This window comes from Brachyhypopomus gauderio, chromosome 12, assembly GCF_052324685.1.
Source record: "Brachyhypopomus gauderio isolate BG-103 chromosome 12, BGAUD_0.2, whole genome shotgun sequence".
In the NCBI taxonomy this organism is placed as follows: domain Eukaryota; kingdom Metazoa; phylum Chordata; class Actinopteri; order Gymnotiformes; family Hypopomidae; genus Brachyhypopomus; species Brachyhypopomus gauderio.
In genome coordinates this window covers 8,679,458-8,692,978 of record NC_135222.1, presented here as the reverse complement: position 1 = coordinate 8,692,978, position 13,521 = coordinate 8,679,458, and the positions used below count along the sequence as shown (strand labels likewise).

The 13,521-nt window shown below is 46.0% G+C and overlaps 1 protein-coding gene across 5 annotated transcripts in view; it reads left to right on the top strand.

The window, feature by feature from the left end:
* Nucleotides 1-13,521, top strand: part of furina (furin (paired basic amino acid cleaving enzyme) a) — a 65,629-nt gene that overhangs the window by 25,810 nt on the left and 26,298 nt on the right. For all 5 annotated transcript variants that reach the window (XM_077024860.1, XM_077024862.1, XM_077024858.1 and 2 more), the window contains exons 3-4: nt 5,969-6,067; nt 11,257-11,352. In XM_077024860.1, coding sequence (XP_076880975.1) covers nt 5,969-6,067; nt 11,257-11,352 — 195 coding nt within the window. The remainder of the gene's footprint in view (nt 1-5,968; nt 6,068-11,256; nt 11,353-13,521) is intronic.

Below are 13,521 nucleotides of genomic sequence, written 5' to 3'. Positions count from 1 at the left end.
AACAATTTTTGTTTGTACTTTACTTTTAACTGGCTGAACGAACCACGGTATCACCGGATCCTTATCACATTTACTGACACAACTCTGCTGGAGTGGAAGATTATTTATGGACATCTTTATAAACGACAAAAATTTGCTTGCTTTTTTTTATTGTTTATTTTTTTGCAGGTCAGATTTCATCAAGGTTAAAAATGGCCTGTGTGGTTGGCAGCCATCTGAAACCAATCACGTCCGTAACGCTGTTTGACCGACAGTACTGGGCAGCGTCCGGCTTGGTCTGTCAACTCCGTTCCATCCTTTTGCTCGGAACCGAAACTCCCCTGCCTTCAACTTTGCATATTTCTGAACGTCATAGTGACAGGTGTTGAATCCAAAATTAAAGAAAAAAAAATTCAATTCCATTTGAGTCTCTAAATTGAGCCAATAAGTTAGATCATTGTTTCTATGCTATGGTATAAAGTTGGTGCTCACTTTGTTCTATATTGGTGCACAAGGGTTGTGGGTGAGCATTTTGAGTCTTACATCATGAATTTAAATATATTTATGGTCTGGATTTTAAGGGGAAAGTGTCTTTGCTGGCTTCGTGTTTTTCAGATGAAGCATGTGTTGGCCCTTGGTGTGAAAAAAGCTTGGTTGCCCTTTTATGAATAAGCCTAAAATGGACGTCTTCAATGACTAAACAGGGTAGCAGGTGTTTCTGTCCATTTTCATCCCTGTTTCTTTTGATCATTATTCTTTATGTATGTGTTGAGCTAATAAAGAGTAATAAATACCATCTCTCTCCCCATGCCGCAGCCCCACTAGAGCACTTTGGGACCTAATGCAGCCCTATTGGCCAGTAAAGAGAACCTCTTGTGGCCGGTAGAGCGAGGAGCGCATATTTTACATCCTATTAAGTGGCCTTGGTGCCTGGCTTGTAATTGGAGCGTCATAGCCTGGGCTTATTTACCCACCACAACACTGTCCGTCACGTATGCAAAAAAACATCAGCTTGAGCAACAGTGTGTCGTTGCATGCTCGTGTCCACTCCGACCCACCTCCACCACTACCACCACCACTCTCCTCCTCACTATAGACTGTAGCTGTAACCAAATTGTCATCCGTTCCTCTCTTGGTTGTTTCTATAGTAACCATGGTCTGTCAGGTGTCTAGGGTCTTTTTCAGGGGAGATAGGGAGGGCCTTCACTCGCTCGCCTGTCAGTGGCCTTTTTATCTTTTTATTCTTGCCTCACAACACCAGGTCTCCAAGTTTGCACCCCCCTCCAGTCCTCGGTAAATCTCTCTTTTGAATATTTCTCGAGAGAGGGGGAGAACGAGATTTTTTTTTGGAAAAATGGATTAGAGTCCATTTTGTGTGGGTGAATGATTGACCAGCCAGCGCTCCCTGAGACAACAGTCCGTTTACAAATGCAGTCGCTGGACAACGCCGTATTGATCTGCCTCATATTGATTGTGATGGGACTTGTAGATAAAGGTTTGCAACTCACTCCAGTCAAATTCTTGTAATTGAATGCGTTCGGTTTTCTTCTCACGTCACATCCAATAGTGTGGTCTCCACAAAAATAAATTATTCAGATATTTAATAAGATCATTTTGCTTTGCTATACGACCTATAATGTTTTAAGGGGCAGGTGTCTCCATGCCCTCTCTGTGCTGTTGACCACTGCTGTCTGTGTGAGGTCTCTGTCCTCATCTAAGGCACTATACAACTGCAAGTCCACCATGGCTCTCCCCATGATTTTGTACTAAAATGAGTACGAATTAATCTGAGGTTTCCATGTAGTGAATGGGGGATGCTAATGGACCTGTGTTCCCGGGGAGCTTGCGTGGCATTGACCTATTCTCAACATAGCTGCTCTGGTGGAGAAATGGTGCCAACCGCCCATTGTTCATGCACACCTGGACTCTATTGTGAGGGAGAACCTTTTTTTAATTGAATTTTGAGCGCTTGCTTGGCGTTTCCAGGCATCCCCTGCGGCGTGGAATTCATCTTCAGTCCTACGAGATGGAAAAACTGCCATCAGCGCTTTCATTCTGAGTGCGGGCCTTTTGAGTCTGATTTGGATGTTGTTCTAAGAAATGAAGCAGGAGAGAAGCAGGAGAGAGAAGCTCGACTTGTGCCAGCCCTGTCCTTCTGAAGAATTCACTGAGCACAGTCAGTCAGGCTCGGTGTATTTAATTCTCAGAGTGAAGTGCACTTCGGTTCAGACAGTCTTTGGGTGGCACCGACTGTTAAAATCAAGGTTTCGCATTCCGGGCTGAAGGCGCCCGGGTGATGTGATGCGACATAACGGCACGCAGTGGACGAGCAGGGGAACCAAGCCTGCCCTGAAAGACGAGGCGGAAATGACGAGGACGACATAGGTAAAAGAAACGGTATGAGTCACGGCGAGGTAGAGGAGACGGCCAGCTGAAGCTGAGAGAGGGAGAGAAAGGGAGAGAGAGATCCAGGCTGAGCAAAAAATCCCTGGTGACCATCTGCTCCTCCCTGCAGCACATGGCAGCAGAACCTACGGGCCTTTCGCGTTCAGAGGAAGTGCTGGTTATCTGTTGTGTGTGCAGGTTCAACCTACCGCCTCAAGCCCCAAGAGTGCAGCAGAGAACGGGTGTATTTCTAAATGGGTGTGAACACTTATTGAAAAGTAGGACTTCTTGTACACGCTTGGTTTAGTGTATTAGTGTAAGCATACAATATTTCAGCCCTATATTTCCAGAATAGAAAGATATTTGAGGCTTGAATGTGATGACTGTGGCCTGGATGGTGAACCTGAACTGTATCTGAACTCTACACTATCTATGGTTGGTAAAGTCCAAGAAAGACGAAGCTTGCTTCCACACACACAAATGTCACTAATGAACAGCATGTGTGTTCTGCTTTGCCACTGTTTTAATTTTCACTTTCATGTGTTCTGTGTTTTATTGTACCAAGTTGAACTTGACAGTAATGTGACTAGCAAACAAACTCGCAGAGTTATTTTAAGATGTGTGTGTGTGTGTGTGTGTGTGTGTGTGTGTGTGTGTGTGTGTGTGTGTGGTTTTGCATACTGGGGAGGCTGATTGATCACCCCTCCACCTCAGTAATTGCCCCTAGCGGCTCACAAATGTGTCTCCATCCGTGACATCTCCGCCAACATCAGACCTTTTTCTTCCGTTTATCCCCCACTCCCCTTTCCCATCCGTCACCTTTCACTTATCTACGTTGCTGGTCTTCCATTAGATCTTTCTCAGTTAAACTTTAGCACATGAACGTGGGCTCTTTAAGATTGGGGAGCAGATTGTGTGTTGGGGGGGGGGGGTGTTTAGGGGGGACTTCAGTCTAGGCATAGACTAATTGTGGATAATGGCACTAATTTGTGTGGGAACAGGCGTAGGGGTGGGAGAAGGGGCATGAACGTCTGTACTGTCTGCTCCTCCCTTCTGACCCCAGAGGATGGGTCGAAAGCACACAGGCCAGTAATTGGGCCTCCATCTCCCTTCTGTCCATGTAGCGTGGCACCGACAGGGTCGAGTTATCTGCAAGACGATTGCCCATAAATATCTGGCTCTTGGACTTCCCCCACATTCCTCGGATCTGTACCGCGAGACTCCGGGCAGCCCGGCCGCCCTCCCAGACCTGGTGCGCCAGCCTCTGGGTGGCAGCTGCATTAGGCCAGTAAGGATCCCGCATAACAGGCCCAACACAGGTGGAGCATCTCCCGGAGTCACAAAATGCTTCAGTGCCATATCGGTATTGTTTCCAAGATTCACCGCTTTACCTCCAAGGGAAAAGGCCAAGCGGGCCTCCTCCTGCCTCTCCCCCAAGCCTCTGTTGCCATGTTTTGAATGGGGGACGTCGTGCCCCTCCAGACGGTCGGGCGTGCTGACTCTATGCCGGTCCAACGCAGCACCGTTGTCTTGGTTTGTCCGCCACACGGCCGCACTCTGTCCTTCCCCCTACTTGGAGTGCCGCAGTGAGTGAGCTCGAAGTAGCTGCTTGTGCACTTTTCGGACAGATCAGCATTTCTTACGTTTTTTTTGGTTCCTCTTTTTTTTTTTTTTTTTTTTTTGTGCCCTTGCTGGTATCTTTCATATCTGTTCTCTACTTTCTCATTTGGTTCTTCTCATTTCCATTTTTCGGGAATAATTTGCTTTCTGTGTACTTTATGCGTGCATTCATGCGTACACGTAACGTGTGTGGAAGTGCGTGCACACAAAAATGCACATGCAAACACTAAACCCTCCTGTTCCGTTTTCTCCTTCTTGCGTTCTCTCGTCCGTGAAGCACAGGCTTTTCTCCTTTCGCCCTATTGTCTCACGGTGGCCAGTCTGCTCTCTGAAGGATTTGTGATCTGCAGCCTCTCGGCTGTTTTGGTGAGAGGTTGCGTGTCCGTACGCTGCAACTCGGCCTGACTTGAGATTAAATACGAGAGGTGGCGAGGAGACGGCGTGCAGAATGTTCCATCTCTGCACAATCCTTTTACTGAACCCTTTGCTCATAAAGCTGCATTTGTATCTCCGTTTTAATCGCTAAAGTGCGCTGTTCATATTGCGTGTTTTTTGTAATTCTTCTTACCATGTTACACACACCCTGTGCTTCAGGTTAGTGTCCCAAGTGTATACCATTTTTAATTCTCATTTATTTACGTTACCACCTTGAGCCGTCTTGTTCACGGCACGTGGTCAGTCAGCCATTATGGATACAGTAAACTTCCATGAGCGCAGGGTTCTTGCAGGGGCTGCTGGGATGTAGCGTGTCCCCCCTTCTGCTTGTGTGGTCAACTCAAGCGGAGACTTTAAAGGCTGTGCTGAGTCGGCCAAAAAGGACCGGAAATGGTCTGGATTGGAGACTTGTTGTGTAAATCATAAACTATTTTTATTTTTAAAAGGATGAATCTTTTTAATGTTGCTCAGCCTAACCCAGTGATACTGGCAGGCTCTTGAACCTCAGCACTTTCTGCTTCCAAATTGTATTGCTGATTATTTGCCATGTTCATTTCACTTCAGATTTACAACCGGATTTTTACACCTTCCGGTAGAACCGATTGTGATATTTATTCAGCCGCTCGACAGCTAATGAAAGCGTCAGTCGTTAGTGGAGGGCTTATCAGGCCGCTCGGTTACAGCGGTGCCAGGGTGTTGGGGGATTTGGGACAGGCCGTGGGTTCAGATCATGTCTCACCTTGCAACCTTTTTTATTATGGCTGTACGGGCACATCAGGAGCTTGACAGAACCGTGAACCCCCCCCCCCCCCCCCCCCCCCCCCCTTACTTCTGAGGCTAGCCCCCACTCACAGAGGGAATCGATCTGCTGATGTTCCTCATGCTTAGACTTCTGAATGGGTGGGTGTGTATGTGTGAGAGAGATTCATAAAGGGGGTGGGGGTTGAAATTTATCACTGGGCATGTCTGAGGTTGTACCCCAGGCAATGGCCAGAACGCTTCCTAATGAACTGAGAGAGTGTGGCTTCTTAATCCTTGCTGACTGTTTAAAATGGGGCTGTCTAAACTTGGTAGCCTCATTTAGATGTTGGCTGGCTTGCTGTTGGTCTGCTGTGATTTATTTACACCCTCCAACTGCGGTGCTGAAGAGCTGACTGCTCCTGGTTCTGTTCTTGCACTCTTTTGTTCTCTCCGATTGCTATATGGGTCTTGGCCTCTTTCTTTTTTCTTTTTTTTTGTTAGTGACTCATGCCGACAGTTTCTTGCTTGGTCTGTGTTTGGCAGTGATGTATTACCTGAAGTATCCTCCTTTCCTGCAGTGCGAATTAGCGTGAAAGTCTCGACTCGCACAGGAAGGTTGTGCGCTGTTCCTGTGTTTGGAAGGATGTGGTTTGGTTAGATCTTTAGTCAGTACTGGTTTTCAAGAAAATATTTTCCATTTGTCCCCTTATTTACAGGAATTCTAAACTAATTTACTAAAAATATATTTTTAGAAAGTTCTTAAATGGTCTGAAATGGTTCTTAAATGTGTCTGTGTGTGTTTTGGCAGGTATTTGGAGATTACTATCATTTCCGGCACCGCAGGGTGGTGAAGAGGTCTTTATCAGAACACAGAGGAACACACATTCGCCTGCGTGGTGAGCCCCAGGTATGTATGAAAATGTCTCACTGCTTTTATATGGCAGTGCAACTCGGCCCACTCCGAGCTCACTTAAAAGTAGTGCTATTCTTCAGAAGTCAAATCTAGCAGAAATGGGCGTCCAACATATTTTTCCCAGCCTGCGTGGATCAGGGTTTCACTGGCCCCTTGTGTATTTTTCACTGGCCTGGGGGAGTGTAGCTATTTTTCTGATGCTGTGAAGATGTCAGACGAGAGCAACGTCGCATTTTTGAACTTCACCTCTCTGATTTCTGTTGTGCAATTCTAAAATGCATCAAATTTTGCATGTATTGACAAACCTTTCAAACTGCTACCATCAGTGTATTGTTTCGTTGGAGGATTCCGCATTAGGCTAAATTAATGCGTGGCACTGCCTGTTGCCAAATGCAGTGACACCAAGAGACCTGTGTGGAAAAATGGACAAGGATTTTCATCTCCGTGTCTGAGAATGAAGCCTTCTGAGTGTGTTAGCTTAGCATTGCCGCCTAATCTAGCAAAGCCAAGTTGCTATCTTTTTTTTTTTTTTTTTTTTTTTGAGAAACTAGCTACACCCAGTTAGCATCACAGGTGAACTGCCTCATTACTCTTACTGGCAGAAGCAAGAAGCACTGTCTGGATGGGCCATTCAATTTGCCCAACATGCTTTGCACTAGCCTGGGTCATTGTCAATGTTGAAAGCATTCAAATGTAAACAATCAGTAGCTAATTCCTACATATGCCAAGAACAATCTTTCGTATCCCTCATTGTGATTTTTGAGATGTGTGAGCTGCTCTAACCAGTTTTACCACTGCAAGATGATAAATTTCAATAATGTATAGTTGATTACCAAATCCATTCACACAATGAGTGGGTGTAGGGGGTGATATGAAACCAGTTTAGATTTGAGTTTTTGGGGCTCATCTAATTACCTACATGTCTGTGGTGTTGCCTTTTGAAAAATTCTGGTTGTTCACAGAGCTTCTCCCTATTGGAAGTGGCTGTGTCGCTGTTAATGGCAGAGCTGAATGGGCCATCGTTAAATGTCTTTGATCTTGTCAGTGTGACAAGCCTTTTGCGTTCTTACTTATTGATTTATGTTGCGGTCCCTCTCCAGTCTCTTGTTAGCTCTTTTTCTGTCCTCAGCTCATGTAGTCGCCGTCAAACATGATGGCAGCAAGATGTGTTCTTGTCCGGATTGAGATGCACACGCTCTATCGCCCGAGCCCGTTCCATTTGCACCTGCACACATGTTGAGCCCCCATGCCGGGTGTTTGGTACTGCCGCACCACCTCCGTCCCGGCCTGATGCCTGCGGCCCAGACGGCGAGACGCACCGAGAAACGCTAAACCCACATTTTCGGCTTCAGAGGCTGCAAGACTCCCTAATGGAAGTCACTGACTGGATCAGCATGTGCCATTACTCACCTTATAGGGCTCGTCAGCCTCGCTAGCCAGTGTGGCCTGCAGCAGGCAGGGCTGGCTTGGCTCGAGATGGAAAAGCACTCGATGGTCCAGTGTGCAGAAGTGATGAGGTGCGTGAGTAATGAAGCCACCTGGGACCTCGCCTTAGCGGCCGCGTACCTGCCCGCCAGGGCTCGTCTGTCTTTCGGACGCAAGCCCGACTCGCTGCAAGTCAGGAGGTGACTGTGAGCTTGAACAGCAGCTGATGTACACCAACACATCAAAGCCAGCCGAAAGCTGCTTCTCTTTCATGAAGGATTTCCTAGCTCCCAAGTCCTTGAAACCTTCTATTGGACCTTCTGTTGACCCCACTCCCCCCCCCACCCCAAGTCATCAGCTCATATTTAAGTCCCTCGTGATTTTAAATTGGGTTTCAGAGCAAGGAAATCGCTAACCCATGCAGGGTAGTGTGCCCATGTGATTCTGAACAGCATAAGCCTTGTCTAATACAAGCCAGAATGTAGCATTAGGCAAAGACATTGCCTGAAGACTCTTCTTCCTCATCGCCATATTAAGACGGAGCTCAGACTGTCTCTAGTGGCGTCTCGTGGTCTATTGCCAGTGGAGCCATGTCATTTCATGGAACCCGTTTTGCAGCTGATTTGGATCTTAAAGCAACAAAGCTGCTCCACTGTGTTGCCTTTGTCAGTTGTGGCAGACACGTTGGCCCTCCCTCTTAACAAGACTTGATGGGATTTCCTCTGGCTGCCCTACTCCACTTCCTGTTGGTGAATTCCTTTGCTCCCAAAGCCCCAGACTGAAAGGGGAGCCTCCCAGCCTTTAAACAGGTCTGATCACAAGCAGTGCTGCTTGCTGACAGAAGACACCTGGATCAAGGAAACAGGATCTCCTCCCCTAAACATTATTAGTTTTACTGCTTTAAGTTCTTTTGATCATATTTACAAAAGTGGGAGATGCTGGCTTGGCAGTATTATGTCTCTAAGCTTTATTATTGGATTATATTAGAGGTTTTTTCAAAAAGAGCTTTCAGGCTTGTTAGACTGCCATTCTAGTTTGTTTGTATTCTGTGAGGGAGAATTAAGACCATTTTGATCTAGTCCGTCAATTATCTCCTTCAAATAAGCTCCATCGCATACTGTATTGGAAACACCTAGTGAGAGATGGTACATGTTTTAAAAAACTTTTCCAGCTAACCAGCTTGCAGTCTCATTCATAATAGAGTTTTTATCTCGGTTGCTGTAGTCTCTGGTCGGCATCATTCTGTTGTTCCCCGTAACACAGATAATTCGGTCGCTGCAGGCACTGACTGGTCTGCCGCACTGGCCTGCACATGCCTCTGCTGTGGAGACACGCACTTGGCACAAATTGAATGTCTAAAATGCCTGGGTGTCGCGTCTGCCTCATTCATCAATAATCAATTTTCATTTGTTCTGATGTTTGCCATAAAACATTTTGATTGGGTCTTCATTGGATTTTCTTTGCAATGAGCGACGCACGCGGAATGATTAAGAGGAGTGAAGACGATGGGTTAGAATGATGGTTACTGTGGCGGTGTCGGTTCAACTTGTCTGTTTGCGCAGCTTTTTAATTACCACATTGCCCTTAACACCCAGCAAGAATTAAAAATGTTTTGGCAAGCAACAGAACACTGGTATCCAGCCCGTTGCATTTTCATTACGTTTTCGGCATTTAGCAGACTCTCCTTATCCAGAGCACAAAAGTGCTTTGTCATCTACTCGTAGAATGTATCTCGGCGAGTACCTTAGGTTAGACCAGGGCATGTTAGGCATCAAAGTTAAAATGGGTGTAGACTTAGTTGTGATGCGTCTTTCCCTCAGAGCAACGGTATGCTCTTGGAATTATCGCCCGAGACCGCTAATCGTTGTTGGAGCATAGACGGGATTCTCCACTGTGTCGGGGAGAAAACCTGGACCTTATCGCTTTCCAGTGCGTTACATTTGTGTAGGATTAGAGAGAAGTTGAAAACATGCCCTCCTACTTCATCCTTTTTCCTAGAAGGGGATTTGCGGGTTACTGTAGACTGATTAAGAGGCGTGCCTTACTTTTGATTGAATCCTGCCTTGTTGGCTCATAATGCTGATCCAGGTCCTTAACTGTGTAATTATCTGTGCATTTACAGTAAGCTTATTTCTTAAATGCTGAGCATGTCTGCCCACAGAGCAATTCTTCTTTAAAGCTCAGTTTGGCATGTATATGTACTGGAGCATTGAGAGGCTGAAAAAGATTATTGCTACTGGAACATGACCTGTACCTTGGACCAAAGGTATAATCTGTCTGATTGGTTAATCATTACCCAAACTCTTCCGAGTGTCACCATCTGGCATCAAACCTTTTGACGTCAAAGTGTTGCCTGTAAGGGGCAGGGATGAGCGAATCATGTTTGACGGAAAGCTTCAACATTGAGCAGCCCACAGTCATGAGTCATACAATCGCAGTCAGTCTGAACAGTGACGATTGGGTAATTCCCCCTAAAGACAGTCTTGCGAGAGATGTTGCGGTTTCGGTGTTGCTCATTCTCACTTTTGCCGCAGTGCTGTTCTCGCATCTCGCGCGGCACGAAAGCGTCCCAGCCGCAAGAACCATCCCGGCTGGCAGTCTCTGGCGCCTCGGCTTGGCCTCCGTTTGCGCTGCGTCCGCGTTGTTGTCTTTGTCTCGTTTTGGGGAGATTGCGCTGTAGGTCAGCTGTCTCCCCCTCTGTCTACTACAGACGAATTAGTCTCAGCTTGGGACTTTTCTGTTTGGCCTTTAAAGATTCATTTTTAGAATGCAGTGAACCTTTGTGGAAAAACATGGTGTCCTGCGAGTTTGACTTCCTATTTGAAACTTGTATTGTCACTAATAGCTTGCTCTGCCGTGCGGCTACGCTGTTGCGTACAGCTAATGTGGTATGTGTCGAAATGACTGCGGTCACAAAACTACTGGTTCTGACGCTCTCTCACTGATCACATTTTTTGCCAACTTTCACAGGAATAGAGGCAAGAAGTGTGTGTATGTTATGAAAATGAGTGAGCTACAATAGGGCAATGTCCAGCATGTACTGTGCTCTGTGGGATGAGCTGTATGGTAAAGTGCAGCTACGTCCTTTTGTACAGCGTAATTTTAACAGCTGGATAACATCTAATGGCTATTTTCAATTATCAGCAACATCCAGATAACAGGATAATTACAGAATCAAGTCCAGGGTGGATAATGTTCTTTTTACTTTGATTTACAAGTAATTTTCCGTGATTTGAATGTTTCATAATACTATCTGGGAAGGAAGAGCCAATCTTGCGTTATTATGAAAAGGCAGGTTTTAACGGCAACAGTTAAGTGTTGGCGTTTTTCATTTGTGGAATTAATGTTTATATGAATGACACACAGTGTACGTTATAGCCAGTGCAGCATGGCTGTGCTGTCAGGGCACCCAAATAATTTGGATATTCCTGCATGCTGACTGGGGGTGTTGAATTGAATCGTTGAACAGAGTCCAAACTTTCCTGTTCACAGCAGAGCGTGAAGTGCTTTTTGTGCCAGGCTCTGAGGGACCGTTTGAGCCTTTTTTGATCTGCTTCTTTCTAGAGAGCTACACTATTTTTAAATAAGTGCTATCAGGCAGTGAAATTGAGGTTTTGGGCTATCTTGGACTTGTCAGCCAAGGAGCACATGGCAGTAGGTGAAAATGTATCTGTCTTGTCAGGTTTGCATTAAATGCAAGGGAGGGTCATGTAAATGTCATAGCGCAGTCCTGAGGTCACTGATGTGTTTGTCTGAAGGTGACATGGACAGAACAGCAGGTGGTGAAGAGGAGGAAGAAGAGGGATATTTACACCGAGCCAGCTGACCCGAAGTTTGCACAGCAGTGGTACCTGGTGAGTAAAGTGTGTGTGTGTGTGTGTGTGTGTGTGTGTGTGTGTGCGTGCGAGTGTGGTGTTACCATGTTTGCCTCAACTGACTCATAAAAGAGGATGGTCCTTCAGATCCGGGAAGGCCCCAACGCTGTTCCTATATTAAAGCATGAATTATGTAATATTGAGTTTGTTCACACAGCCATCTGGTTGAACTTAAATTTTAATCACTGTTATATGCTTGTGCATATAGGAAGTTAACTATGTGACTTGTTGTGTATAGTTATTCCAAACAGTATTGCGTTTGAATGGTGGTTCTGTACCACTGTATTCAGTGCGATTGCAATGCATGCTTGTCCATGCATCTCTTATGCGTTTGGCTTCTCCAACCATCATATGTATATGTATTTGCAACCAGACATGAAGTGATCATATTTGTCTGGATGAGGCGCTGCAGCGTATGGGGGAGCATTCACCCCAGAACCCACAATTTACACACACACAAGATGCTCTGCAGTGAGCATGTGTGTGTGCACCTTTTTCGTTTTAGCCAAAGCAGCTGATTTGGGTGTTGTGGTTGGTTGGTTGGGTTTTTGGGCATAGCCTTATGCCAATTAAAATAATGTAATTTGAATTTAATTTGATCTTGTTGGAGTTTGCAATGTTTTATGATGGAGTAAACACACAAAATGTAGCTCTAATTTAAATTTATAACCTTGTTCCTCATGATGTTTCCTAGTGCATAATTCACACTCATTTTAGAGGGTGTAAAAAGCTTCTGTACATGTATTGCCGGGGGGGGGGGTGTTGAGGTTCCACCTAATTCCTCTCCGTTAGAGTAGCATAGCTTAACAAAAATCATAACTGTTAAACAGCGTTGTCATTTTAGTCTGTGCACCAAATTAGGACACTAGATTCCAACCAAAAAATGAACTGAGGAAAGAATGGAGGTTTTGTTAGTGAACGGAGCCCATGTTGTGACTTGAAGCTTGAAAGCTCGAAATCCTGCCCACAAGGGGACCAAGCCCTTAGGCCACGTGGCTTTGAACACTGGTCGTCCTTCAGTGGTCTGGAGAGCTCCTTGTCTGCTGTGATCGTCCCACCAGTCCTCTGCTCGCCCCATAAGCGATATAATGGTTTCATGCCAAAGTACAGAAGAGCATCGGATTTTAACAGCGATGCCTGCAAATGGTTAAAGGTCATCACCATCCTCAGGATTAAGTGAGATTTATTTTGCTTCCTGTCTTCTCAGTTCACTCAAGTGTTGCACTTATGATTGCAGTCCACCAATCCACATTGCAGCCCTATGGTTATAGATGGGGTCTCAGATGGTTGACTTCCTGATCCCTAGCTCGGCTCATTGGCGAGTGGTGTCTCTCTTTTCTCACCTTAGTGGTGAGGGATAGACACACACCCCTCACCCCTAAGGTGAGGAATACACGCGCACACACCCATAAGGTGAGGGACGGACACACGCACACAGAAAAAAACTAGCATGTCCCCAGGGGTTTTCTCACTCGCTTACATGTGTGCGCGCTCACACCCCCACACACCCAGAGAGAGATGGTGTGTGTCCCCAGGGAGGTTTACTCACGATGGAGGCAGAGAGTAGCCGCACTGCGAAATAAATTCAATTTTCTGCTTAAATAAGCCCGGGCTGCTTATAGCTACAGCAGAATGGACGGGAGAGGGAGAGGAAGTGAGGTCAGATCCCCGCGGGCCACGCGGTGCACAGGTAGCCCCACGGGCGGATGTTCAAGCTCGCTGGCCCGTCGCTTACGACCCGAGAACGGGAGCAACAGGCGTGCTGAGCTTGGCTTCACCATGGCGTACTTCTGCACCCGCCAGCCCCTGGCAGCCCTGATTACATTTCTGCTGTCTGGAACAGCAGAGAGTCACTCTAGAATGAAGGCAGACACGGCTCAGAAGACTTTATCTTAAATTGGAATCTTTGTGTGTTCAATATGTGCTTTTGGTAATGAAAGAAAACTGGAATCTCTGCAAATGCTTTGCCATTAGCATTGCAAGAGCATATTGTGCTCACAGAAAGATTGCTATCTAAATAAGCATGCACAATGAATGCCTCATCATGAGTATCAGAGTATTTTCTTTGCTCTCCTCTTTTCTTTATCTCTATTTTTTATATATTTTTTAATGCCCCTCAGAGCTATTGATGGCATTTCTCCCGCTTGC